Genomic DNA, 27,988 nt, shown 5'->3' with positions numbered 1-27,988 from the left:
ACACACGCAGGATTCAAGGAATAGTCAGTTTTCGGGATATCCCTTCGAGGACAAGATTGCGTCGACGTTGCGCGTTTGTTTTTTGTGTATTTTGTTTTTGTGTTGATATTTAAAAATACGTTTGGAAATTTAAAAGGTATAATTATACGTATAATATATTTTTTTATTAATAAATCCATCAAAAAACGTGTTATCATTAACTGTAATTGAAATTCAAGATGAAAATACCAGAAAACTGTTGAATTGGAGCACTGTAAACAAATCAAATGATGATTCGAGGCTTTTTTTCATAAAAATAAACCTTAATGAAGTTCTATTTATAATAAAATGTGATTATTTCTTGCAGATATGGCACTTTCTCGAAAGAAAATGCGTAGTTGATTGAAATTTGAAAGTTTTGGACCATGCCTCGTTGAACAGATCAGCATGGCAGGCCTGCCACTACTCCTGGGGTTGCTGGCCTGCATTCGTTTAACTATCAGTCAATCACCGACACTCGTTTTTACAGAACTTTGTTATTATCCTCTAAATTTAGATACGATCCAACAGAAACTGAAGGAACTGAACGTTTCAGTAGCAATCATGAATAAAGAAGGTAAATAATAAACAATTTGCCCTAGATTTTAAACTGTCACTCAATATATGCAAAATGACATCATTTTTGATAAGATAGAATGACAAATTTGACATTTATTCGAATTAAAATTCTCGGAAATTAAACTTTTGTTTATTTACGTTTCGGGCGAGTCCGGCACTTGCTTTTTAATCGTATTACTGAACGAATTTCCACTTTTTTCATAATAAAACGTATCAATATGAATCTATGTATAAAATTGTTATGTAATATACAGTGTGAGGTAAAAAATTGGACTTGCATTGAAAAAATTTGATGAAATTTTCGTTTTTTCACAGATATCTGTGATAAAGATCGACTCGTGCGACATCTTTCGACGAATTATACATTTGTTATCGGTACTTTCAACGCGGAAACGTGCGCGGCTGTTTATTTTCTTCGTATGTATCAAAATAAGTCTTTGGTGGCATGGAATTGTCCAGAGGTAAGTTCAATGGATTTATTTTATCTACTTTATGAATCTGTATGTCAGAATAGAGCTACTACTTATTTTTAGAGCCTCTATTTCATACAGAATACTCTATTAAACTTTCTTATCTTCTTTAAGACACTAGTAAGTACGTTTTCTCGAACCCAAACGTCATTTTCGACTCTGTATCATCCACTGCAAGAATCTGAATGTCAGAATAGAGTTGATACTCATTTTTAGAGCCTCTATTTAATAGAGAACAGTCATTAAACTTTCTAGTTTAGAAATAAGACACTAATAAGTACGTTTTCTCGAGCTCGAACCTCATTTTCGACTCTATATCATCTACTGTATGAATGTGAACGTCAGAATAGAGCTAATACTCATTTTTAGAGCCTCTATTTGATAGAGAACAATCATTAAACTTTTTAGTTTAGGAATAAGACACTAATAAGTACATTTTCTCGAGCTCGAACCTCATTTTCGACTCTATATCATCTACGGTATGAATATGAACGTCAGAATAGAGCTACTACTCATTTTTAGAGCCTCTATTTAATAGAAAACAGTCATTAAACTTTCTAGTTTAGAAATAAGACACTAATAAGTACGTTTTCTCGAGCTCGAACCTCATTTTCGACTCTATATCCTCTACTGTATGAATCTGAAGGTCAGAATAGGGCTACTACTCATTTTTAGAGCCTCTATTCAATAGAGAACAGTCATTAAACTTTGTAGTTTAGGAATAAGACACTAATAAGTACGTTTTCTCGAGCTCGAACGTCATTTTCGACTCTATATCCTCTACTGTATGAATCTGAATGTCAGAATAGGGCTACTACTCATTTTTAGAGCCTCTATTCAATAGAGAACAGTCATTAAACTTTCTAGTTTAGGAATAAGACACTAATAAGTACGTTTTCTCGAGCTCGAACGTCATTTTCGACTCTATATCCTCTACTGTATGAATCTGAATGTCAGAATAGGGCTACTACTCATTTTTAGAGCCTCTATTCAATAGAGAACAGTCATTAAACTTTCTAGTTTAGGAATAAGACACTAATAAGTACGTTTTCTCGAGCTCGAACGTCATTTTCGACTCTATATCCTCTACTGTATGAATCTGAATGTCAGAATAGGGCTACTACTCATTTTTAGAGCCTCTATTCAATAGAGAACAGTCATTAAACTTTCTAGTTTAGGAATAAGACACTAATAAGTACGTTTTCTCGAGCTCGAACGTCATTTTCGACTCTATATCATCCACTGCAAGAATCTGAATGTCATAATAGAGCTACTACTCATTTTAGAGCCTCTATTTAATAGAGAACATTCTATTTCAGCAATATTCCACTCTAATAAATATTTTGTATCGATTTTCTTCGTTTTAATATAAAGACAATTTTCATCTAATCTCCATACGCATCACTCTTTATTTTATCCTAGATTTCTATGGAAATCAATAACGAACGAAGCGGATTGAAAGTGAGCCCTTCGATTTCCATAATAAGCCGTGGATTCGCCAAAATAGTGAAAACTATTAAATGGAAATCAGTCGCAATTATTTCAAGTAGTAAGTATCGAATTTTTTTCAGTTCGCAAATCATCTAACTTTTCTAACAACCCCCGTATAAAAGATTCATAATCTGGTGTTTCTAATGCGACGTTAGGGTCTCAAGGGCTTAGCGTTTAATCTAGAAGGGGATTCAAAGTTGTGTTAAAAAGAGAGGACGTTAATGTTGATGGGGTTTTATCTTTTCGCTGGGTACCTACTGGACCGAATCAATTTCGAAATGTCCAGGAATAGAAATAAATTGGGAACTAGACGTAATTGTTTATTTCAATATCGACCTTCAAATATTTGGTCTTTCACTATAGTGAAATCAAAATAAATATGATGTCGGGTCTTGTTTTTATTCGTTAGAGTTTTGATATCGGATACCTTGAAAGAGCGAGCTTTGATAAACATGTTTTTTTTACTTTATTATGATATTGATTTCTTGCTTTAACGAGAAAAAAATATGTCCTATAAGAAAATTGTTCAATTATGTATTAAAAACAGATAGAAATGGTAGTGAAATGTGAAAAAATAACAGTTCGGTGATTTTCTATTTTGATTGCCATCACTAGCGTTAATTGTCATTGCTAAAGGCGTTTTTTGGCGACTATTCTTATTATTAAAGGTTTTTGGTAAACTTTTACCAACTGAAAACACCGTTGGTTTTCAAAAATTGTGTCCGTACGACGGAAACGTAACGAATTTAATAAACAATGAGTAAAATCTCTAAAAAAAAAAACAAGTTTCGACTGAATATTCAATAAAATAATCAATAACAGTTGAAAAAATAACAGTTTAGTCATTTTCTACTTCGACTATCATCACTAGCTTTAATTGACATTGCTCAAGGCGTATTTTGGCGACTATTGTTATTAATAAAATGTTTTTGGCAAACTTTTACCAATAGGAAATATCAAATGTTTTTAAAAATCGTGTCAATACGACGGAAATGTAACGATTTTAATAAATAACAAGTGAAATCAATGAAAAAAACCATTTACGACTCAATATTCAATAAAATAATCAAAAAAAGTTGGAAAAATAACAGTGCAATTATTTTCTACTTCGACTATCATCACTAGCTTTAATTGACATTGTTTAAGGCGTATTTTGGTGATTATTCTTATTAATAAATGTTTTTGGTAAACTTTTACCAACTAAAAACACCGTTGGTTTTCAAAAATTGTGTTCTTACGACGGAAACGTAACGAATTTAATAAACAGTGAGTGAAATCTCTAAAAAAAACAAGTTTCGACTGAATATTCAATAAAATAATCAATAACAGTTGAAAAAATAACAGTTTAGTCATTTTCTACTTCGACTATCATCACTAGCTTTAATTGACATTGCTTAAGGCGTATTTTCGCGACTATTCTTATTAATAAATGTTTTTGGTAAACTTTTAGCAACAAGAAATATTGATTTATCTTGAAAATCTTGTCATCACAACGACAAAGGAAAGACTTTAATGACTAGAAAGTTTAATTTGTGAGAAAAAAATACAATTTTCAACTGAATATTTAATATGATAATCAAAACAATTAGAAAATAACAGTTTCGTGATTTTCTACTTTCACTACCATCACTAGCTTCAAATGTCAGTGCTTAAGGCGTATTTTCGCGACTATTCTTATTAATAAATGTTCTTGGCAAACTTTTCCTTGGGAGAAATACCGATTTTTATTAAAAATCGTGTCGTCACATTAGGAACGTAACGAATTTAATAAACAACAAGTTTATTCTGTAATTAGTATCAGTTTTTATTGACTAAAATCGAGTGGAAATACAAAATTTATGGAAAAATACTCAATTACTTGATCATTTTTCTAGATAAAGGATGGTGGCCTTCACTTTCTCAATCTATCGATGTACAATGTAGAGAATTAGGGATCATACCGAGACATTTTTTCAATCTGGACGGATCTTGTACAAGAAAAAACCTTCGAAAACAGTTGAACGTGCTGAAGAAAAACCCCTGTCGAGGTAAATATGCGAATAAATATCTAAATTCACCCTTAGAAATAACAATGAATGAATGAAAATTTTTGGAAAAGTAGTATTTTTGACTGTTTACCAGAATTTCCATTTTATAAATACGAACCTCCAAAAACGCGAGTTCAAATTTAATCTTGATGTCGTAAAAATGTTTTATTGTACTAATCGAACCAGAAGAATGTTCCGAGCAGGCTTCTGACTGAAAGCTTTCGTTTTGTCGGAAGTTCGGTTCATAAACTACATTCCAAGGCAATTTCGTGGATTCAATCACGAGGAAATACGAGGAAAAGCAGGTTTTCACTGACTGAAAATTTATACAGCATTTCGTGATGTATTAGAGAAATTACTTGATGGAATTGAAAATATCCGAAATGTCCTTTGTTTAAATGAATGATAATTTTTAAGTCGGAATACGGGGGACGAAGAAAATATATACAATGAAATTTGTATTTCCTTTGTAACTTTGTTAGCCTGTATCTCATTGAAAATGAGGTATATTTATGACTGAAATTTTCGTAAAACCCTGTAGAAATAATTGATATGCTCAGGAAAGCGATAGAATCTAGAAGAATTCGAAATTCGGGGTTCTGAAGTGAGATTTTCAAATTTTGGTGAATTCGCGTCACCAAATCTTAAGAATTTGTTTTTTCATCGAAATTTTGGTGAATCTGGAGATAATGCCTTAACCAAAATGCAATATTTTGAGAAAATTTTGGACGTGAATGTTCCTTATCATCTGAGGAAATTGAAAATCGATTTTTTAACTCAATTTTGGTGATTTAGTATTAAAATTTGGCTAGTCATGTTATAATACCTTCTTAGAAAGCTGGAATTTAACTTTTTCATTAAAATTTTGGCGAAAATTTGGTGAATTCTGATGTAGTAACTTATCAAGAACGTTGAAAATCAACTTTTTCATGGAAATTTTGGGGAATTCGCCTAAAAATTTGGCAAATTTTGATGTAGTGTCTTCAAAAAACGTAGAAAATAATATTTTCGACCAAATTTTGGCGAATTAGCATTAAAATTTGGCTAGTCATAGTTATAATACCTTCTTAGAAAGTTGAAATTTAACTTTTTCATTGAAATTTTGGCGAAAATGTCTTAAAACTTGGTGAATTCTGGTGCAGTAAATTATCAAGAACGTTGAAAATCAACTTTTTCATGGAAGTTTTGAGGAATTTGCTTGAAAATTTTCCATATTCGATTGTAGTTCCCTAGGAAACGTTGGAAATCGACATTTCAACCAAATTTTGGCGATTTATCATTAAAATTTAGCTAATTAAGGCGTAATATCATTTGTAAAACTTCATATTCAACTTTTTTATAAAATTTTCGCGAATTCGCCTTAAATTTTGGCAGTTTTTGGTGTAGTGTCCTCAAAACACGTCAATAACCGATTTTTTCACCGAAATTTTGGCGAATTTTTTTAAAATTTAGCGGATTTTGATGTAGTGTCCTCAAAACACGTCAATAACCGATTTTTTCATCGGAATTTTGGCGAATTTTTTTAAAATTTGGCGGATTTTGATGTAGTATCCTCGAAACACGTCAATAACCGATTTTTTCATCGAAATTTTGGCGAATTTTTTTAAAATTTGGCGGATTTTGATGTAGTGTCCTCAAAACACGTCAATAACCGATTTTTTCACCGAAATTTTGGCGAATTTTTTTAAAATTTGGCGGATTTTGATGTAGTATCCTCGAAACACGTCAATAACCGATTTTTTCATCGAAATTTTGGCGAATTTTTTTAAAATTTGGTGGATTTTGATGTAGTGTCCTCAAAACCGATTTTTTCATCGAAATTTTGGCGAATTTTTTTAAAATTTGGCGGATTTTGGTGTAGTATCCTCGAAACACGTCAAAAATCGATTTTTTCATCGAAATTTTGTCGAATTTTCCTTAAAATTTGGCGGATTTTGATGTAGTGTCCTCAAAACACGTCAATAACCGATTTTTTCATCGGAATTTTGGCGAATTTTTTTAAAATTTGGCGGATTTTGATGTAGTATCCTCGAAACACGTCAATAACCGATTTTTTCATCGAAATTTTGGCGAATTTTTTTAAAATTTGGCGGATTTTGATGTAGTGTCCTCAAAACACGTCAATAACCGATTTTTTCACCGAAATTTTGGCGAATTTTTTTAAAATTTGGCGGATTTTGATGTAGTATCCTCGAAACACGTCAATAACCGATTTTTTCATCGAAATTTTGGCGAATTTTTTTAAAATTTGGTGGATTTTGATGTAGTGTCCTCAAAACCGATTTTTTCATCGAAATTTTGGCGAATTTTTTTAAAATTTGGCGGATTTTGGTGTAGTATCCTCGAAACACGTCAAAAATCGATTTTTTCATCGAAATTTTGTCGAATTTTCCTTAAAATTTGGCGGATTTTGATGTAGTGTCCTCAAAATACATTAAACATTGACTTCTTAAAAAGTTATGGAAAGTTAGCATCAAAAGTTGCTAGTTGAGGTGCGTAAAAAGCTGAAATTCAACTTTTTTTATTGAAATTGAGACCAAAAAACGCTAAAAATTGACGTTTTCGTATAAAATTATGGCAAATTTGATTGAAATTTGGCAAATGGTGGTAAGAAACCTCCACAAACTCATTAGAAACCTACAATTTTCATCAAAACTTCCATGATTTCCGGCGATATAATTCAACAAAAAAAAAAGAAAATGTACTTTGTATCAAATTTTTTTTAATATACCTTTAAAAACAATCGAAAACCTACTTCATCGTCCAAATTTTGGTAATATACCTTCACAAAAACCTTTCTTAATTGAAACCTCGTAAACTATTCACGCATATACAGGGTGATATTCCAACAAAACCGACACGTTTATAACCGTTTTCCATTCCAGCCGTTATAGTCTGTTTGCCAGCGACGAATTTCGGTAAAATGGTCGTGAACATCCTCGAAAACCTTCAACTGCACACCCACAACACCATATCCGTCTTCATAGACGTATCCAACGTACCAGACTGGCTGCAATATTTCCGAAACTACCCCCACAATAACACCACCGAACAAATCAACGTTTCCACCAAAAGTAACTCGCTAATTTTCATAGAAAAATACAGGGTGTACTTCGAAAATAACACCGAGGAAACGATCTACAACAACTTACCGGACGGCATAGAACGTTATTTGACGTCGCGTGTGAGATCCGCTTTATTTTCGATTGAGGATTCGATAGAATTCGTTTTGGGGGATTTCGCGAACGACGATTCCCTCAGACCGCTTATGGAAATAACCCCTAACGACACCGTGGAGACGTTCGATGTCAATTTGGAGGAATGGTCGGTGAAACACATCCAAATAGACGAATGCGACGATTGCAGATCGGGTTTCGATAAAATTATTAGCGTTATGGTGATACTGGGCTGTTCGTGTTTACTTGTTTCCTTGATAACAGGTTTAGTTATACTTTTGAGGAATCAATTGTTGAAGAAGAGGGTGTCTAAAGGTCCTTACAAGGTGATACTGACGGCCAACGATTTCGTTTTCCCGCAAATCACGGATAGCCGAAGGGTGAGTGTTTTTTTTGTATATATTTTGGAGAATACCCTGTATAAATCGACGTTGAAGGGAAAATAGACGATTTTATATCAAATTTATGTGAAAAAATGTTCATAATTCGAAGTTTGTTAGGAATTGAAAACGTACTTTAATTGTAAAGTAAATATTAGTAAAACAAATGGAGAACCCTGTATGAGGTGTAATTTTATTGTTATTGGAAGTGATTTTGTTGGAAAATTTGTTGTAGGGAATACTATGAATAATATTAAACGTAATTTTTTTCGTATAGGGTTAACGCAAATTGTTTTATAGAATAATTTCGAGAGAAATGAATCATTTTCTTTCGGAAGACCCTGTATAAATGTATATTGTTTATTTTATTTATTGAAATTATGGATTTTTTGTTAAAATTTTGTAATTTTGCCTATAATACTGTCTTTCGGGAGGAATTTTGAATGTAATACTGTCTTTTGGGGGGAATTTTGCCTGAAATACTGTCTTTTGGGGAAAATTTTGACTATAATACTGTCTTTTGGAGTGAATTTTGCCTATAATACTGTCTTTTGGGGGGAATTTTGATTATAATACTGTCTTTTAGAGTATTTTTGACGATAAAACTGCATTTTCAGTAAATTTTTCAATGCTTAGAGTCTTTTGGGAGTAATTTTGCCTATAATACTGTCTTTTAGGGGAAATTTTGGCTATAATACTGTCTTTTGGAGTATTTTTGACGATAAAACTGGATTTTCAGTAAATTTTTCAATGCTTAGAGTCTTTTGGGAGTAATTTTGGCTATAATACTGTCTTTTAGAGTATTTTTGACGATAAAACTGGATTTTCAGTAAATTTTTCAATGCTTAGAGTCTTTTGGGGTAATTTTGCCTATAATACTGTCTTTTGGGATTAATTTTGATCATAATACTGTCTTTTGGGGGGAATTTCGGCTATAATACTGTCTTTTAGAGTATTTTTGACGATAAAACTGCATTTTCAGTAAATTTTTCAATGCTTAGAGTCTTTTGGGGTAATTTTGCCTATAATACTGTCTTTTGGGATTAATTTTGATCATAATACTGTCTTTTGGGGGGAATTTTGGCTATAATACTGTCTTTTAGAGTATTTTTGACGATAAAACTGGATTTTCAGTAAATTTTTCAATGCTTAGAGTCTTTTGGGGTAATTTTGCCTATAATACTGTCTTTTGGGATTAATTTTGATCATAATACTGTCTTTTGGGGGGAATTTTGGCTATAATACTGTCTTTTAGAGTATTTTTGACGATAAAACTGGATTTTCAGTAAATTTTTCAATGCTTAGAGTCTTTTGGGGTAATTTTGCCTATAATACTGTCTTTTGGGATTAATTTTGATCATAATACTGTCTTTTGGGGGGAATTTCGCCTGAAATACTGTCTTTTGGGGGAAATTTTGACTATAATACTGTCTTTTAGAGTAGTTTTCACCATAATACTGTATTTTCAGTAAAATTGACAATGCTTAAAGTTCTTTTTATAGCTTCCGTGTATGGTATGCTTATTTTGACTATAGTACTGTCTTTTTTTGGTGTTTTAACCAAAATGCTGTCTTTTTAGTGAATTTGACTATAATTAGAGTTCTTCTAAGATCTTTAGTGTATAGAACTGCTTATTTAAAGCATACATATCTACAATACTGCCTTTTTCACTATTTTGACTATAATACTGTCTCTTTCTTGTCGTTTTGACTATAATACTGTCTTAGCAGTGAATTTGACTACCTTTCGAATTCTTTTTGAAGCTGTCATCTTTAATACTGCTTGTTTCTTGCAGACCTGGATACAGTACTGTCCATGTTTGATAATTTTGACTATAATATTACGTTTATAGTGAATTTGACAATGATTACAGTCTTTTTTAGAGATTTAGTCCATGGCACTTTTTATTTTTGGCAGTTCTGGTGACAATCCTGACTTTTTACTATTTTGACTTTAATACTGTCTTCTTTTGACTATGATACTGTTTTCACAGTGAATTTGACTATCATTAGAGTCTGGTCTATAGTACAGTGTTTTTCAGCAAGCCAAAATACTGTATTTTACGTCTATTTTGACTATAATATTGTCTCTACAGTGAATTTGACTATGAATGTAGTCGCTTTCAGAAGTTTCGTCAAGAATACTGCTTTTTTCAGAAGGTTTGACTATAATACAGTCTTCTTTTATGTTTTTGACTATAATACTGTCTGTTTATCAAGATTTTGACTATAACACGATCTTATTTCGGGAGTTTTGACTACAATACTGTCCCTACAGTGAATTTGACTATGAATGTAGTCGCGTTCAGAAGTTTCGTCAAAAATACTGCTTTTTTCAGAAGGTTTGACTATGATACTGTTTTCTTTTATGTTTTTGACTATAATACTGTCTGTTTATCAAGATTTTGACTATAACACGATCTTATTTCGGGAGTTTTGACTACAATAGTGTCCCTACAGTGAATTTGACTATGAATATAGTCGCTTTCAGAAGTTTAGTCAAGAATACTGCTTTTTTCAGAAGGTTTGACTATAATACTGTCTGTTTTTGACTATAATACTGTTTTTTTGATGATTCTGACTATAATACTGCTTTTTCAGTGAAATTGACAATGACGACAACTCTTTTCAGGCAATTCGATCATAAACTGTCTTTTTTTCAATCTCCTTGAAAAGAATATGATAGAATCCATCTATAATATATTGAAAGACCCTGTATATTTCAATATTTTCTCAAAATTATAAAGAAATTAGAAGTTTTTCGGCAGCCAAGACTTATTTTTCCAAATTGTGGCGATTCCGCAGTTGGCACCTTCGCCAAAACGAAGACGATATAAACTAGAGATTCCCTCCGAGTACTTATACAGGGTGAACTAACAAACTTCTCGTTACTGATATCGGAAATTGTTGTTTTTTCTTGTTGCCTCAGGTAGACGAGGGTATCGAAGCCATGTTGTGTTGTTGGTTGCAGCAACTACAAGAATTCGGGGGTCCAGAAGTCGAAAAACCCGATTTACTGCAAGGATCCGGGGGTACGTCCGTAAGGACACCCGCCAGGACAAGTTCGAGTCCTAATTTAGCCAAACAACTTATCGTCGATCCTAGAGTTCGATATAACGTGAGTTTCGAAACTATAAATATACAGGGTGAAAAGTTATATGTCTAATTTTCCAGGGGGATCTCGTTCAAATGAAACCGCTTCCTTCGATGGGGGGCGGGAACGAATTGAAGGCGAAATCGGTGGAACTGCTCGTCCTGCTTCACGGTTTACGACACGAGAATCTCAATCCTTTCATAGGATGTCTCGCCGAGCCGCCGAGGGCGGCGCTGGTATCGGAATATTGCGCTAGGGGCTCTTTACAGGACGTCTTGCAGCAGGACGACATCAAATTGGATTGGTCGTTTCGACTTAGTTTATTAACGGATCTCGTTAGGGTGAGTATATCGAGTGATTCAATTAAAACTATGAAAACTTACTATACTAATTGATGGAAATATCCTGTTTTTCTGGGTATTTCAACTATAATACTGTCTTTTGGGGGGAATTTTGTCTATATTTCTGTCTTTTTAGGGGAATTTTGACTATAATACTGTCTTTTGGAGGGAATAGTGACTATAATTATGTCTTTTGGGGGGAATTTTGACTATACTTCTGTTTTTTGGGGGAATTCTGACTATAATACTGTCTTTTGGGGGGAATTTTGTCTATACTTCTGTATTTTGGGGGAATTATGACTATAATACTCTCTTTTGGGGGGAATTTTGACTATAATACTGTCTTTTGGGGGGAATTTTGTCTATACTTCTGTATTTTGGGGGAATTATGACTATAATACTCTCTTTTGGGGGGAATTTTGACTATAATACTGTCTTTTGGAGGGAATTATGATTATACTTCTGTCTTTTGTGGGAATTCTGACTATAATACTGTCTTTTGGGGTGAATTTTGGCTATAATACTGTCTTTTGACTATAATTATGTCTTTTGGAAAGAATTTTAACTATAATTCTGTCTTTTGGGAGAATTTTGACTATAATTCTGTCTTTTGGGAGAAATTTGACTGCCTCTTCCTGGGAAGTTTAGGGGAAAATTTTAAGTATAATATTAGATTTTTAGTAATTTTCAGTAATATACTGTCTTTTTTTGAGAATGTTGCTTTTAATACTGTCTTTTATTAGCTGTTTTGTCGATAATACTTTTTTCGGCGGTTTTTAAAGTATTTTTATAATAATACTGCCTATTTTTTGAAAATACTGACTATAATACTTTCTTATTTCCCGGTATTGTCTATAATACTGTTTTTTGACATTTTTGTCTATAATTCTGCCCTTTAGACAGTTTTATCAACTATACTGTCTTTTTCGGCAATTTTCTCCGTCTTTTTTTTCAGTTTTGTCTGTAATACTCTTTTTTGACAGTTTTATAACTATATAGTGTTCTTTTTGACAGTTTTGGCTATAATACTGTTTACTTTTGACCGTTTCATTGGAAAACTTTCTTTTTGACAGCTTTGTCTATGATACTACCCCTTTTTGACAGTTTTAATACCTCGTACTGTCTTTTTGACACTTGACTATGATACTGCCCTCTTTTGATAGATTCAATACCATTTACTGTCTTTTCTGGCAGTTTTGACTACGATACTGCCCCTTTTTGACAGTTTTAATACCTTGCACAGTCTTTTTTGACAGTTTCAACTATGATACTGCCCCTTTTTGACGGTTTTAATACCTTGTATAGTCTTTTTTGACAGTTTCAACTATGATATTGCCCCCTTTTGACAGATTCAATACCTTTTACTGTCTTTTTCGACAGTTTTGACTATGATACTGCCCCTTTTTGACGGTTTTAATAGCTTGTATAGTCTTTTTTGACAGTTTCAACTATGACACTGCCCCTTTTTGACAGATTCAATATCTTGTACTGTCTTTTTTGACAGTTTCGACTATGATACTCCTCTTTTGGCAGTTCTAATAACTTGTACTGTCTTTTTTGACACTTCTGACTATGATACTCCTCTTTTGACAGTTTTAATACCTTGTACTGTCTTTTTTGACACTTTTGACTATGATACTGCCCCTTTTTGACAGTTTTAATACCTTGTACTGTCTTTTTTGACAGTTTTGACTATGATTATGTCTCCTTTCGACAGTTTCAATACTTGTACTGCCTTATTTGACACTTTTCACTATGATACTGCCCCCTTTTGACAGTTTTAATACCTTGTACTGTCTTTTTTGACAGTTTTGACTATGATTATGTCTCCTTTCGACAGTTTCAATACTTGTACTGCCTTATTTGACACTTTTCACTATGATACTGCCCCTTTTTGACAGTTTTAATACCTTGTACTGTCTTTTTTGACAGTTTTGACTATGATTATGTCTCCTTTCGACAGTTTCAATACTTGTACTGCCTTATTTGACACTTTTCACTATGATACTGCCCCCTTTTGACAGATTCAATACCTTTTACTGTCTTTTTCGACAGTTTTGACTATGATACTGCCCCTTTTTGACGGTTTTAATACCTTGTATAGTCTTTTTTGACAGTTTCAACTATGACACTGCCCCTTTTTGACAGATTCAATATCTTGTACTGTCTTTTTTGACAGTTTCGACTATGATACTCCTCTTTTGACAGTTCTAATAACTTGTACTGTCTTTTTTGACACTTCTGACTATGATACTCCTCTTTTGACAGTTTTAATACCTTGTACTGTCTTTTTTGACACTTTTAACTATGATAATGCCCTATTTTGACAGTTTTAATACCTTTTACTTCCTTTTTTGGCAGTTTTGACTATGATACTGCCCCTTTTTGACAGTTTTAATACCTTGTACTGTCTTTTTTGACAATTTAAATTATAATACTGTCCTCTTTTGACAATTTCAATACTTTGTACATTGTTTTTTCGACAGTTTTGTCTATAAATTTTGATCTGATTTCGATCCCTTAAGACAAAATTTTTCATGTTTTTCATTCCAACAGGGAATGAAATATTTACATTCCACTCCTATAAAAGTACACGGATATTTGACTTCGAGAAATTGCGTCATAGACGCCAGATGGGTTCTCAAAATCGCCGATTACGGCTTACCAGCTTTCTACGAAGCGCAGGGTATACCGCCTCCAAATAAAACCGCAAGAGGTGAGTACAAGATTTTAAATAAAATTCACACCAATATCCAAATTTCATAGGAATTTTTTATATATAATTAAAAGTTGCGAAGCGCCCACTTGGCGTCTCGAGTAGCTTTCGCTATATATAATATAAGAAAGAATACAAATAAAACAAAAACATTTGAAAATATTTATTATCAAAATTCCACGTTTTATGTCTCTGGACATGACCTCGGAAGCACGCAAACCCCGGTTGTGGTGTCCCTTAGATATCCCGATTTACATCTACATTCCTCCATACAAACTTGGGGACAAACTGTAGAATTTCGGCGTAAATTCTGACATGTTCCTTCCACGTTTGAACAAGTAGCACAATTTTCGTAGTACTCGTTAGATTGGCAAGCTGTAACTGTTGAAAAAATAAAGTTTATTTCCATTTGTCTCGCTGTAAGTTACTGTTTTGGTCATAGCGGGTCTCATCAGCGCAATACCGAATGAACAATCGAAATTTCGTTATTGAAACGGTTATTTCGAGGATAAATAAACGAATCCCGTTTCTATATAATCCGGAAAAGATTTTCCGTAGGGGATGAAAGTTATTTTCTGTTTGTTTATTATCGTTAAGAAAAATATACCCTCTTATAAGTGATTTTTCAATGCAATCAATTTAAAATGAATAGTTTCATTCACTTATCTATTAATTTAGTGATATTTGATTATAATACCGCGTTTTTTTACTGGTTTTAACTCGAATATTGTCTTTTTTTAGCTTATTTGACTATGATACTGTCTTTGATAGTACTTTTGACAATAATACTGCCTTTTTTCAGCGTACTTGATTGATTTTGTTCATAATACTGCCTGTCCTTTGACTAAGAAAAAGCTTTTTCCAGTAGTTTTGATTATACTACTGCCTTTTTTTACTGGTTTCGCCTATAATACCGCTTTTTTTTGACTGTTTTTGCCTATAATACTGCCTTTTATCACTATTTTCGCCTATAATACTGCCTTTTACACTAATTCCGCCTATAATACCGCTTTTTTTTACTGTTTTCGCCTATAATACTGCCTTTTTTCACTGGTTTTGCCTATGATACTGCTATTTTTCACTGGTTTCGCCTATAATACCTCCCTTTTTGACTGTTTTTGCCTAAAATAGTGAGTTTTATCACTATTTTTGCCTATAATACTGCCTTTTCCACTGATTCCGCCTATAATACCTCTTTTTGTGACTGTTTTTGCCTATAATACTGTCTTTTTTCATTATTTTCGCCTATAATACTGCCTTTTACACTAGTTTTGCCTATAATAACGCTTTTTTGACTGTTTTCGTCTATAATACTGCCTTTTTTCACTGGTTTTGCCTATGATACTGCTGTTTTTCACTGGTTTCGCCTATAATACCTCCCTTTTTGACTGTTTTTGCCTAAAATAGTGAGTTTTATCACTATTTTCGCCTATAATACTGCCTTTTCCACTGATTCCGCCTATAATACCGCTTTTTGTGACTGTTTTTCCCTATAATACTGCCTTTTATCACTATTTTCGCCTATAATAATGCCTTTTACACTAATCCCGCCTATAATACCGCTTTTTTGACTGCTTTCGCCTATAATACTGCCTTTTTTCACTGGTTTTGCCTATGATACTGCTGTTTTTCACTGGTTTCGCCTATAATACCTCCCTTTTTGACTGTTTTTGCCTAAAATAGTGAGTTTTATCACTATTTTCGCCTATAATACTGCCTTTTCCACTGGTTCCGCCTATAATACCGCTTTTTGTGACTGTTTTTGCATATAATACTGCCTTTTTTCATTATTTTCACCTATAATACTGCCTTTTACACTAGTTTTGCCTATAATAATGCTTTTTTGACTGTTTTCGCCTATAATACTGCATTTTTTCACTGGTTTTGCCTATGATACTGCTGTTTTTCACTGGTTTCGCCTATAATACCTCCCTTTTTGACTGTTTTTGCCTAAAATAGTGAGTTTTATCACTATTTTCGCCTATAATACTGCCTTTTCCACTGATTCCGCCTATAATACCGCTTTTTGTGACTGTTTTTGCATATAATACTGCCTTTTTTCATTATTTTCACCTATAATACTGCCTTTTACACTAGTTTTGCCTATAATAATGCTTTTTTGACTGTTTTCGCCTATAATACTGCATTTTTTCACTGGTTTTGCCTATGATACTGCTGTTTTTCACTGGTTTCGCCTATAATACCTCCCTTTTTGACTGTTTTTGCCTAAAATAGTGAGTTTTATCACTATTTTCGCCTATAATACTGCCTTTTCCACTGATTCCGCCTATAATACCGCTTTTTGTGACTGTTTTTGCCTATAATACTGTCTTTTTCCATTATTTTCGCCTATAATACTGCCTTTTACACTAGTTTTGCCTATAATAATGCTTTTTTGACTGTTTTCGCCTATAATACTCCATTTTTTCACTGGTTTTGCCTATGATACTGCTGTTTTTCACTGGTTTCGCCTATAATACCTCCCTTTTTGACTGTTTTTGCCTAAAATAGTGAGTTTTATCACTATTTTCGCCTATAATACTGCCTTTTCCACTGATTCCGCCTATAATACCGCTTTTTGTGACTGTTTTTGCATATAATACTGCCTTTTTTCATTATTTTCACCTATAATACTGCCTTTTACACTAGTTTTGCCTATAATAATGCTTTTTTGACTGTTTTCGCCTATAATACTGCATTTTTTCACTGGTTTTGCCTATGATACTGCTGTTTTTCACTGGTTTCGCCTATAATACCTCCCTTTTTGACTGTTTTTGCCTAAAATAGTGAGTTTTATCACTATTTTCGCCTATAATACTGCCTTTTCCACTGATTCCGCCTATAATACCGCTTTTTGTGACTGTTTTTGCCTATAATACTGTCTTTTTCCATTATTTTCGCCTATAATACTGCCTTTTACACTAGTTTTGCCTATAATAACGCTTTTTTGACTGTTTTCGTCTATAATACTGCCTTTTTTCACTGGTTTTGCCTATGATACTGCTGTTTTTCACTGGTTTCGCCTATAATACCTCCCTTTTTGACTGTTTTTGCTTAAAATAGTGAGTTTTATCACTATTTTCGCCTATAATACTGCCTTTTCCACTGGTTCCGCCTATAATACTGCCTTTTCCACTGGTTCCGCCTATAATACCGCTTTTTGTGACTGTTTTTGCCTATAATACTGCATTTTTTCATTATTTTCGCCTATAATACTGCCTTTTTCACTAGTTTTGCCTATAATAACGCTTTTTTGACTGTTTTCGCCTATAATACTGCATTTTTTCACTGGTTTTGCCTATAATACCGCCTTTTCTGCCTGTTTTCGCCTATAATACTGCATATTTTCACTGTTTTTGGCTATAATATTACCTTTTTCCTCTGGTGATGCCTACAATGCTGCCTTTTTTACCGGTTTTGACTATAAAATTACCTTTTTTCACTGTTTTCGCCCGTAATACCGCCTTTTTTCACTGTTTTTGCGTATAATATTACCTTTTTTCACTGGTTCTGCCTATGATACCACCTTTTTTGTTTGTTTTTGCCTATAATTTTACCTTTTTTCACTGGTATTGCCTATAATACTGCCTTTTTTGACTATTTTCGCCTATAATACTGCTTTTGTCACTGGATTCGCTTATAATATTACCTTTCTTCACTAGTTTTGCCTATAATACTGCCTTTTCAACTGGTTCTGATTATAATACCGCCTTTTTGACTGATTTTGCCTATTAGACTGCCTTTTTTCACTGATTTTGCCCATAATATTGCCTTTTTTCACATGTTTTGTCTATAATACTGCCTATTTCAGAAGATTCGACTCTTTTTTTTAGCGTATTTGACTATGCTATAGTCTTTTCCTACTGGTTTTGGTCTTTGCAGGTCTCATCAGCACAAAATCGAATAAATTATCGGAATTTCGTTATTGAAACGGTTATTTCGAGTCAGATAAAGTTTGAAAAAGTTTATCTAGGCTTTATATTGTGCGAAAAATATATTTGATTGGAGTTTAATGTTATTTTCTGTTTATTTTTTATCGTTATATACAAACCTACACTCGTATAAGTAATTTTTGAACGCAATAAATCTGTCGCGGCATGTTTACTTCACGTAAAATGTGTATAAAAGTTGAAAATATACAGTCTTCAACCACTTATCGATTAATATAGTGACATTTAATTCATTTCCTGTTTCACTGGAAAAAAATATCTACTCAATAATGTTATATATAATAAATGAACCTACTTGTAGCTGCGTCGCTTTGAAAAACGATTATAAATAAACAAATTAAACTTATTATTCTCATTTTCGATTATCAACTGCATTAAATGTATTCGTTAACGTTCTCTTTATACCTACGGCTGAATAGATAACAATATAAAAATTTATTTATCTATTCATAAAACGTATTTATCAATAATTAGGCGAAAATTGCGTTTTTTTTTATGTAAAATACGAAATGGATAGGAATTTGTGTGAGTTTTGGAGCGGTTTAGGTGATTTTAGACCTCGTCAGCGTAACGTATCGTTTTCACAGTGGATTTTTGGTGGTTTCTACTGCTAAAGAGAATATTTTTCAGTACTTTTGACAATCTACAATTTGATATAATCTTTTTAACGTCGTTTTTATTATAATATACTCTTTTCAGCGACACTGAAAATGATTGTGGACTTTTTTCAAAATGATCAATGATGATATCGACTTTTTTCAGCGTTATTGACAGTACTATAGTATTTTTTTGAAGATTCGAGTATAATACAGCCTTTTTTCACTGAGTTTGCCTATAATACCACCCTTTTCACTGTTTTTGCCTAATATACTAAATTGTTTCACTAGTTTTGCCAATATTATTGCCCTTTTCACTGGTTTTGCCTATAATACTAGTTTTTAACTAGTTTTGCCTAGAAGAGTGCCGTTTTTCACTGTTTTTCAGTATGTTACTGCCTTTTTCACTGATTTTGCCTATAATACTGCCTTTTTTAAACTAGTTTTGCCTATAATATTGCCTTTTTCCACTGGTTTCACCTATAATACTGCCTTTTTCACTAGTTTTGCCTATAATATTACATATTTTCACTGGTTTTGCCTATATTAGTGCCGTTTTTTCACTGGTTTTGCCTATAATAGTGCCAGTTTTCACTGTTTTTAAGTATGATACTGTCTTTTCCACTGGTTTTGCCTAAACTTTGCCTTGTTTCACTGGTTTTACATATAATACTGCCTTTTTTTCACCAGTTTTGCCTATAATACTGCCTTTTTCACTAGTTTTGCCTATAATATTGCCTTTTTCCACTGGTTTCACCTATAATACTGCCTTTTTCACCAGTTTTGCCTATAATATTACATATTTTCACTAGTTTTGCCTATAATACTGCCTTTTTCACTAGTTTTGCCTATAATATTACATATTTTCACTGGTTTTGCCTAAAATAGTGCCGGTTTTCACTGTTTTTAAGTATGATACTGTCTTTTCCACTGGTTTTGCCTATAACTTTGCCTTGTTTCACTGGTTTTGCCTATAACTTTGCCTTTTTTCACTGTTTTGCCTATAATTTTGCCTTTTTTCACTGGTTTTACCAATAATATTGCATTTTTTTAGCTTATTTGACCAGAATACCGTCTTTTTTCTTCTATTTGAACTCTTTTTCAGTATTATCCATTCTTCTATTACATATTTTCCGACCTACAAGCCTCACTAGATATCAATTCGACTTGATTAACTCCATTTATTATTATGATTCCATCATTTACTACACAGAAACATTATTTACAACGAAATTCAAAAAATTTTGGCATCAGTTGTATTAATATTGATTATAATTGTTATAATAGTTATTTCTATGATTATCAGACCGGTTTCGGTATTATTGAGCTTCGTCAGCATAGTAACATCGCTTTGAAAAGGGTATGAGGCCAAAAAGACATTAATTTTTACAAAATTTTTTACTTTCTTCGTTGATCCAGGTTCTTCTGTCCAAAAGACTCAAAGTTCGTTCTAAATTCTTATGTTATTTTCGGTATGGACATTTCTTACCATTATTGACATATCCGTCATATTCCAGAGCTACTATGGACAGCTCCCGAACTCCTACGACATAGTAGCTTGAGGAAGAAAGGTACCCAAGCCGGTGACGTATTTTCCTTCGGGATAATCTTACAGGAAGTAGTGGTAAGAGGGGAACCGTTTTGTATGCTAGCCCTTACCCCAGAAGGTAACGAAAAAACCACTTTCAACTCGTCAAAATCCTTCAAATTCTCTTCAAAATTACAGAAATTATAGAGAAGATTAAACGACCCCCTCCCCTGATCCGACCTTCCGTGAGCAAAGGCGCCGCCCCACCGGAAGCCATAAATATAATGAGACAATGTTGGGCTGAGCAAGCGGAAATGCGTCCCGATTTCAATACGGTTCACGATCAATTCAAAAAATTAAATCACGGCAAAAAGGTCAATATCGTCGATACAATGTTTCAAATGTTGGAAAAATATTCGAATAATTTGGAAGAGTTGATCAGAGAGAGGACGGAACAGCTGGACATCGAAAAGAAGAAAACGGAACAATTATTGAACAGGATGTTGCCTAGGTAAGGAGAATTTTTATGTTTTGAGGTCAAAAAATATTTATATCAGTCTATAACGTCTTTTAAAGTATCAAAATTCGTCTACATCTGTCTGTAATATATTAAAAGTTAGTTTCGAAAGTCCCTCGTATCATATATATCGTTATTACATGATAATTCATACATAAAAGATCTCAGGAACACGTTTTTGTTGTCAAATTCATTATGGCGTCGTTTTACGTATATAATTAGACTTAAATCCATCTATAAGATATTAAAAGTTAGTTTCGAAAGTCCCTCGTATCATATATATCGTTATTACATGATAATTCATACATAAAAGATCTCAGGAACACGTTTTTGTTGTCAAATTCATTATGGCGTCGTTTTACGTATATAATTAGACTTAAATCCATCTATAAGATATTAAAAGTTAGTTTCGAAAGTCCCTCGTATCATATGTATCGTTATTACATGATAATTCGTCCGTGAAAGATCTCAAGAACACGTATGACTTGATAAATTTGTTCATTCCAATGTTAAACTAATAAAATCGTATCAGTATCCATTAAAAACCGTTTATTTCCAAACACCCCTCGTAAAATATCTCAATGACGTCATATCCATTCAACTTATTGTCTAATACAACCAAATGTATTATAAGTCAACTTTTGGATATCCCCTCGTATCTAAATCAGCGATGTTTACGTGAAAATTAAACCGCGTGGGTAACTTCGGAATGGGGGTGTGTTTTGACGGTTTTTATCGTTTATTTTCCACCCCAAATAATTTTGTTTTCTTCCCGAACGATTATTAAAATTCTATACGAGGTAATCGATAAATTCCGTCGAATATTTCAAAATGTCTACCGTCTAAATTCGCTTTAAGATGTTTACCGATGCCCGACAACTTTTTTTATTAGATTTTGACGGAAACTTCGTGAAAAACAACCTAATTTTCCATGTTTTTCTCCCTTTCGTTCGCGTCTACTGTTATAAACGTACAGGGCGTTTTTAGTTACGTAGCCGATAAATTGAAACTGGGAATGCCCGTCGATCCCGAAGAATTCGAAGAAGTGACCATTTACTTTTCGGATATCGTCGGTTTTACGACCATTTCCGCCCATTCCACCCCATTCCAAGTCGTGGACTTATTGAACGACCTGTATACATGCTTCGATGCCACAATCAATGCTTACAATGTTTACAAAGTCGAGACGATCGGCGATGCTTATATGGTAGTGGGGGGATTGCCTGTAAGGATTCCCGATCACGCGGAACAGGTAACTAACCTCAAAATTATACAACGTTGCCATATCGTTTTCCCCGAGAATAAGATAATAAGCGAATCATATCATTTCAGATAGCGACGATGGCGCTGGATCTGTTACATCAAAGCGGAAGATTTTGTATCAGGCATTTACCCAGAACACCCTTAAGACTGAGAATCGGACTGCATTCGGGACCTTGTTGCGCTGGAGTGGTCGGTCTGACGATGCCTAGGTACTGCCTTTTCGGAGATACCGTAAATACCGCCTCTCGAATGGAATCAACAGGTAAAATTCGATATCAATCATTTTTTTTTTCTTAATTTGTCCAATTTTTATCGTTATTTTGTCGTACGCCACTGGAATTGCTCAAAATACCAGCATTTGAATACACCTCACTACACCACTGGATGAAATCAGGGTTGTATTACACGTTTTATTGAAAATCCCCCATACGACGCCACTGGAATCGTTTAGTTTATTGTAATATGTAAATTTGAATCCCCTTTACTACGTCACTGGATGGAATTAACGCTAATTTACACGAACTACAAAAATTTTTCGTCGTACACCACTGGATTGATTTAGTTCACTGCAATCGGTTAGTTTGAATCCCTCTAACTACGCCACTGGATGAAATCAGGGTTGTATTACACGTTTTATGGAAAATCCCCCACACGACGCCACTGGGATCGTTTAGTTTATTGTAATATGTGAATTTGAATCCCCCTTACTACGTCACTGGATGGAATTAACGCTAATTTACACGAACTACAAAAATTTTTCGTCGTACACCACTGGATTGATTTAGTTCACTGCAATCGGTTAGTTTGAATCCCTCTAACTACGCCACTGGATGAAATCAGGGTTGTATTACACGTTTTATGGAAAATCCCTCTCACGACGCCACTGGAATCGTTTAGTTTATTGTAATCAATGAATTTGAATCCCTCTCACTACACCACTGGATAAAATTAGGGTTGTTTTACACGTTTTATTAAAAATCAGTGAATTTGAATCCCCCTTATTACGTCACTGGATGAAATTGACGCTAATTCACATGAGCTGTCAAAATCTTCCGTCATACGTCATTGGAACAATTGACGCTGTTACCAAGTTGTTAAAATTCTGACTACGCCAATGGATTTAATTTTTTACGAGTGACTTCAATTCAGTTCACTGTGGTTGATAAATCGAAATATCTCTTCCTACGCCACTGGAATAACTCAAGTTTTCATATAAACGTCAATGTCAAGGGAAAGTTGATAAAAAAGAAGAAGAAACATGAAAAATCGTTCGTGTTATGATTATATTCATATAGAAGAAAAATCTGTTTATTAAAAATCATAAATATAAAAAGAAAATTAAAAAAGAAATTATTGTCACCCCCCTAACGACGACACTGGAACGATTTAAGCTACTTTCACACTAATATTTTGTGTAGCTTTCAATTTTTCCCCCCAATACCGTTCTTGACATACAGGGTCAGCTAGAAATGTAGATCATAACAAATTATTTGATACATTTCGAAAATAACGTCAAAAATTTCCATTTTTTTTCATGGATTTCAATATAAAGGCTCGGCTTGGAGGATACACATGTCGGAAGCGACGAAAATCCGCTTAGAAAAAGCCGGAGGATACCAGATCGAATCGAGAGGACCGACGGAAATAAAAGGAAAAGGAACAATGGATACTTATTGGTTATTAGGAAAATCCGGATTCGATAAACCGCTTCCGGATCCTCCGTCAATCGAGTAAGTTTTTTCTACAATAGAATATCCGAAATTTCGTTTTTTTTTTTGGTTTAATATAATTTTTTTTTGCAAGGGAATCCCATGGGTAAGTAAGTTCCCCTTTTTTGATAAAAATCGATCGAATGGTGGTGATAAATTTCAGGTTGGACGAAAGCCTCATAATCAGCTCGTCTTTGAGCCAATACGAAGATTTATGTGATACTCTATCGAATGGATCGAAACATCACGATCATTACAACAAATCACCAAATTTGAATCCCTCCTTTATGAGGACCATGGAGCTTTCCAAGTTCTCCAGTTTGGTAAAAACTGTCGACGATATCGGGCAAAGGTACATACGGGTGTATGTTATATACCGGGTGTCCCATTTATATCGAATTTCAGGTGTGAAATGGTGAAAAGCACGTCGAGCGATGTGCCAATCGTACTTGGTACTCCGGTATCGGCTTCCGAAGTGGCGGCTGCGCTTCTCGGTGCTTCGACTACGTCCCTGTATACGAGGAAACCGAAAATTATCGAGGAGGACGATCTGAGTAAACCTTATAATCAATATAAGTGTTTGAGTCCGAAACATAGGGTGGGGAAATTATTGAGGAGGCAGTTTAGTTTGGATAGGGCCGAGGACGTTATTAGGAGCGAAGATAATTTGATGGTAAGCGTTAATTATATCGATGATCCGAGATATAGAACCGTAATTCATCGTTCGTGGTGCTTTTGACAGCTGTCGAATGTTTATTGTCAACTTTTGTCGGACAAAAATGCGGAAATAGACGATTTATGTCGAAATTTTTGATTTTTGTATGTCATTTCAACATAATTTCAAGATTAAAGTCAATTATATCGATGATCCGAGTCATAGAACCGTAATTCATCGTTCTCGGTGCTTCTGACAGCTGTCGAATGTTTATTGTCAACTTTTGTCGGACAAAAATGCAAAAGTAGACGATTTATGTCGAAACTTTCGATTTTTGTATGTCATTTCAACATAATTTCAAGATTAAAGTCATTTATATCGATGATCCGAGTCATAGAACCGTAATTCATCGTTCTCGGTGCTTCTGACAGCTGTCGAATGTTTATTGTCAACTTTTGTCGGACAAAAATGCGGAAATAGACGATTTATGTCGAAATTTTTGATTTTTGTATGTCATTTCAACATAATTTCAAGATTAAAGTCAATTATATCGATGATCCGAGTCATAGAACCGTAATTCATCGTTCTCGGTGCTTCTGACAGCTGTCGAATGTTTATTGTCAACTTTTGTCGGACAAAAATGCAAAAGTAGACGATTTATGTCGAAACTTTCGATTTTTGTATGTCATTTCAACATAATTTCAAGATTAAAGTCATTTATATCGATGATCCGAGTCATAGAACCGTAATTCATCGTTCTCGGTGCTTCTGACAGCTGTCGAATGTTTATTGTCAACTTTTGTCGGACAAAAATGCGGAAATAGACGATTTATGTCGAAATTTTTGATTTTTGTATGTCATTTCAACATAATTTCAAGATTAAAGTCATTTATATCGATGATCCGAGTCATAGAACCGTAATTCATCGTTCTCGGTGCTTCTGACAGCTGTCGAATGTTTATTGTCAACTTTTGTGGGACAAAAATGCAAAAGTAGACGATTTTCGTCGAAATTTTTTATTTTTGTATGTCATTTCAACATAATTTCAAGATTAAAGTCATTTACATCGATGATCCGAGTCATAGAACCGTAATTCATCGTTCTCGGTGCTTCTGACAGCTGTCGAATGTTTATTGTCAACTTTTGTCGGACAAAAATGCAAAAGTAGACGATTTATGTCGAAACTTTCGATTTTTGTATGTCATTTCAACATAATTTCAAGATTAAAGTCATTTATATCGATGATCCGAGTCATAGAACCGTAATTCATCGTTCTCGGTGCTTCTGACAGCTGTCGAATGTTTATTGTCAACTTTTGTCGGACAAAAATGCGGAAATAGACGATTTATGTCGAAATTTTTGATTTTTGTATGTCATTTCAACATAATTTCAAGATTAAAGTCATTTATATCGATGATCCGAGCCATAGAACCGTAATTCATCGTTCTTGGTGCTTCTGACAGCTGTCGAATGTTTATTGTCAACTTTTGTCGGACAAAAATGCAAAAGTAGACGATTTTCGTCGAAATTTTTTATTTTTGTATGTCATTTCAACATAATTTCAAGATTAAAGTCATTTATATCGATGATCCGAGTCATAGAACCGTAATTCATCGTTCTCGGTGCTTCTGACAGCTGTCGAATGTTTATTGTCAACTTTTGTCGGACAAAAATGCAAAAGTAGACGATTTATGTCGAAACTTTCGATTTTTGTATGTCATTTCAACATAATTTCAAGATTAAAGTCATTTATATCGATGATCCGAGTCATAGAACCGTAATTCATCGTTCTCGGTGCTTCTGACAGCTGTCGAATGTTTATTGTCAACTTTTGTCGGACAAAATACGGATGTAGACGATTTATGTCGAAATTTTCGATTTTTGTATGTCATTTCAACATAATTTCAAGATTAAAGTCAATTATATCGATGATCCGAGTCATAGAACCGTAATTCATCGTTCTCGGTGCTTCTGACAGCTGTCGAATGTTTATTGTCAACTTTTGTCGGACAAAATACGGATGTAGACGATTTATGTGGAAACTTTCGATTTTTGTATGTCATTTCAACATAATTTCAAGATTAAAGTCAATTATATCGATGATCCGAGTCATAGAACCGTAATTCATCGTTCTTGGTGCTTCTGACAGCTGTCGAATGTTTATTGTCAACTTTTGTCGGACAAAAATGCGGATGTAGACGATTTATGTCGAAATTTTTGATTTTTCTATGTCATTTCAACATAATTTCAAGATTAAAGTCAATTATATCGATGATCCGAGTCATAGAACCGTAATTCATCGTTCTCGGTGCTTCTGACAGCTGTCGAATAGGGTTTAGTGATCAAATATCTGAAAGAAGAAGATTTCGATCTAAATTTTCAATATTCATACGACATTTCCACTTATTTTGAGAAACGCTGCTATAAAATCGATGATTCGAAACATAGAAGTAAATTTCTTCTAATTATTGACAGCTGTCAGATGTTGAAAAGCGGGATTTGTGATCAAAGATCTGAAAGAAGAAGATTTCTGTCAAAAGTTCTAATGTTTATATGGCATTTTCTCTCATTTTGAGAAACGTAGCTGAAAAGTCGATGATCCGAACCATAGAACTAAATTTTTATCCATTTTACGAAACGCAATTGATTGAATCATCGATTTAATGACATTTGTAACCTTGAAACTTTTTCTATTCTATAAAAATGAACGTAAACCGCGAAAAACTCAAGAAATGATAATTTTTCGAATAAAAATTGAATTATCATCATTTCCTCAGATAATTCCGAAATTGTGCAAGCAAAATTCCGCCGGCGCCGCAGATTTAGAAAAAATCGAAGAAATTCCATTACGAAATCCGGCAACAGCGACGTCGCCCGGAAATCTCTCCCCCATTCAATGTACTCTATCGATATCAGCTGATTCCCTGATACACTGACTTCCATTTCACATTTTATAGTTTTCCACAGGGTATTTGATTTTATTTTTCATTTATTTCGGACATTAAGAATCACCGTAACGATCTTACACGAACTCGGCGTTCGTCTATTCGTGAAAAGCACAAATTTAGTCATTTTAGGAAATAAAAAATAAGCAATTATAATAATGAATGTGTCCTTCAAAAAATAAGACTTCACTTTCATAATTTTTCTAGTTATAGATGTAAGAAAATCCGGTCAATATGTCAACCAAAACCTTTTTATTATTTTCCTATTCAACTACGGCCATCTGGCGAAAACTTGACGAACAAATTGAACTTTCCTATGTAAGCGTTCAGTATAGCCATCTAGTGATAATTTACCCAAGTAATTTATCTTCAAATGTAGATTTCTTTATAAAGCACGAAGTTTATGGTTTATATAATTTAGTATATATACAGGATGTCATTAATATTGATTATTCTATAACATTTTGAGGTTATATTGTTTACATATTGTCCTTTTATATGTCGTAAATTTTTCCCCTCAAAATAACCCCCTCC

The 27,988-nt window shown here is 33.6% G+C and overlaps 1 protein-coding gene across 4 annotated transcripts; it reads left to right on the top strand.

The window, feature by feature from the left end:
• Nucleotides 1-27,636, top strand: LOC130898451 (retinal guanylyl cyclase 2). 4 transcript variants are annotated; one of them, XM_057807776.1, is made up of 18 exons: nucleotides 1-136; nucleotides 347-595; nucleotides 913-1,058; nucleotides 2,490-2,616; nucleotides 4,433-4,585; nucleotides 7,471-8,141; nucleotides 11,112-11,258; nucleotides 11,315-11,575; nucleotides 14,132-14,291; nucleotides 20,355-20,504; nucleotides 20,564-20,876; nucleotides 21,870-22,134; nucleotides 22,215-22,407; nucleotides 23,698-23,875; nucleotides 23,949-23,960; nucleotides 24,018-24,206; nucleotides 24,260-24,527; nucleotides 27,287-27,636. In XM_057807776.1, exons 2-18 carry the CDS (start codon nucleotides 427-429, stop codon nucleotides 27,443-27,445), a joined length of 3,561 nt encoding a protein of 1,186 aa, XP_057663759.1. In that variant the 5' UTR covers nucleotides 1-136; nucleotides 347-426; the 3' UTR covers nucleotides 27,446-27,636. The 4 variants fall into 4 exon arrangements, with proteins under 4 accessions (XP_057663759.1, XP_057663757.1, XP_057663760.1 ...); XM_057807774.1 differs by having other exon boundaries at nucleotides 11,070-11,258; XM_057807777.1 differs by lacking the exon at nucleotides 23,949-23,960.
• Nucleotides 27,637-27,988: the final 352 nt, after the last annotated feature.

Source organism: Diorhabda carinulata, chromosome 10, assembly GCF_026250575.1.
Source record: "Diorhabda carinulata isolate Delta chromosome 10, icDioCari1.1, whole genome shotgun sequence".
Taxonomy (NCBI): Eukaryota; Metazoa; Arthropoda; class Insecta; order Coleoptera; family Chrysomelidae; genus Diorhabda; species Diorhabda carinulata.
Note: the sequence above shows the minus strand (reverse complement) of the source record. Positions and strands in the feature narration are given on the sequence as shown.